The sequence below is a fragment of the Phytophthora parasitica genome, assembly GCF_000247585.1.
Source record: "Phytophthora parasitica INRA-310 unplaced genomic scaffold supercont2.226, whole genome shotgun sequence".
NCBI lineage: Eukaryota > Oomycota > Peronosporomycetes > Peronosporales > Peronosporaceae > Phytophthora > Phytophthora nicotianae.
Window position 1 is genome coordinate 17,460 of NW_008649212.1, and position 1,358 is coordinate 18,817.

The 1,358-nt window shown below is 54.5% G+C and overlaps 2 protein-coding genes across 2 annotated transcripts; both read right to left on the reverse strand.

The window, feature by feature from the left end:
- Positions 1-377: 377 nt before the first annotated feature.
- PPTG_19920 (hypothetical protein) lies at positions 378-860 on the reverse strand (the record flags this gene model as incomplete). The annotated part of the gene is made up of 2 exons (XM_008918540.1): positions 378-701; positions 777-860. 2 exons carry the CDS (start codon positions 858-860, stop codon positions 378-380), a joined length of 408 nt encoding a protein of 135 aa, XP_008916788.1.
- A 51-nt stretch (positions 861-911) lies between these two features.
- PPTG_19921 (hypothetical protein) lies at positions 912-1,166 on the reverse strand (the record flags this gene model as incomplete). The annotated part of the gene is made up of 1 exon (XM_008918541.1): positions 912-1,166. A coding segment is annotated over one exon (255 nt), but the record flags the coding sequence as incomplete, so codon positions are not given.
- Between the last annotated feature and the right edge of the window lie 192 nt (positions 1,167-1,358).

Consider the following 1,358-nt stretch of genomic DNA (forward strand, 5'->3'; position numbering starts at 1 on the left):
TCTGGTGACGGACGGCTGGAGTGATATTAACGGTGCCAGTATCATCACCTTCATGGTAGTTGCGCCGGGTATGCCTTCGTTGTTCTGGTCTTGCTCGGCACCAATCGTGCCCGGAGAGTATCGAATAACTCATCAATAAACGTTTACCACCAACCTTAATTATTGTTATCATTAATCGAATACGATAAGCAGCATCATATCGCGTATGACTTCTACATTCTCCTTGTATTACTTGGTAACGACCCCTGTACCTGCTCCAACGTCTCGCGCTTGTACTTTTTGAACATGAACGACTCAAACGGCTACGAGTAGAAGGCCAGGTAGTACCCCCAGATCCGGTAGTCCTGGATCGAGTCGTGCGGCACCATGAATCCCTCTCACAGCATTATTATGCCGAACACGTCGTCCTGCGCGATGCCAATGATGTTGCGCGGCGCGGCGTCGCCGATCAAGTCTTGGACACCACCAGCGGCAGGAACATGTTCAACAGGAAGTGTTCGATGGCGTTGAGATCCGTCAGCAGTGTCACCACCGCTGTCGACATTGCTGTGGCCAGGAAGGTGCCGGGCAACGTGTCCAGGGAATTTGGAGCACACGTAGCTCACAACGCTTAGCGAGCTTGTGGTCCACTCGCGCGCGAAAACGGCGCGCTGCTCGATAAAGAACGGAAGCAGAGGCACCGATATGAACACCAGGAACACCTACACGTAGAACAGCTGCGTCATCAAGCCCTCCTTCGTCAGGTCGTCGTTCGTACTCAGGTACATGGTCCCCACCATGAAGCCCAGGTAGGTGTACATGAACACGTGGATCCAGTAGATCCCAGGGTTCCGGATGTTGTTCAACCTGTTGCGGTACATGAGCACGCTGAACTGACACAGCGACGACGGCGACGGCTGCTCAATGTCCGGCTAATGCTGCGGCGTCTTGCGGTCGCTCTTGATGCGGTTGATCAGTTCCTTGCGGATCTCACTCTGGGTGTACGACTGCACCATCTGCGGGACGTCTGCGTGGTCGTCGAAGTCTGTATTCACTAGACTGATGAAGTACTCGGCCGGGTTCATGTACTGCGGACAATTGTAGCCTGCTGACGCGAAGTGCGGAGTCATTTGGCGACAGGAGCCACAGTACACAGTCTGACCAGTCGACAGCGCTACGATAGTGGGCTGGTTTAGGATGAGGGGGCTTGCGTTGGACAACAGCTCGATGGCGATGCTCAGCGGTGCTTCTGGTTGACGTTTACGACGTCATGCTGGTGCTGTGAAGATTTCCAGCAGCGAGTCCCCGACCTCAAGTATCTGGCCACGGCGCGGAACGTCTTGGACATGTGCGTCGACACGTCTCCGGAGACGAAAATG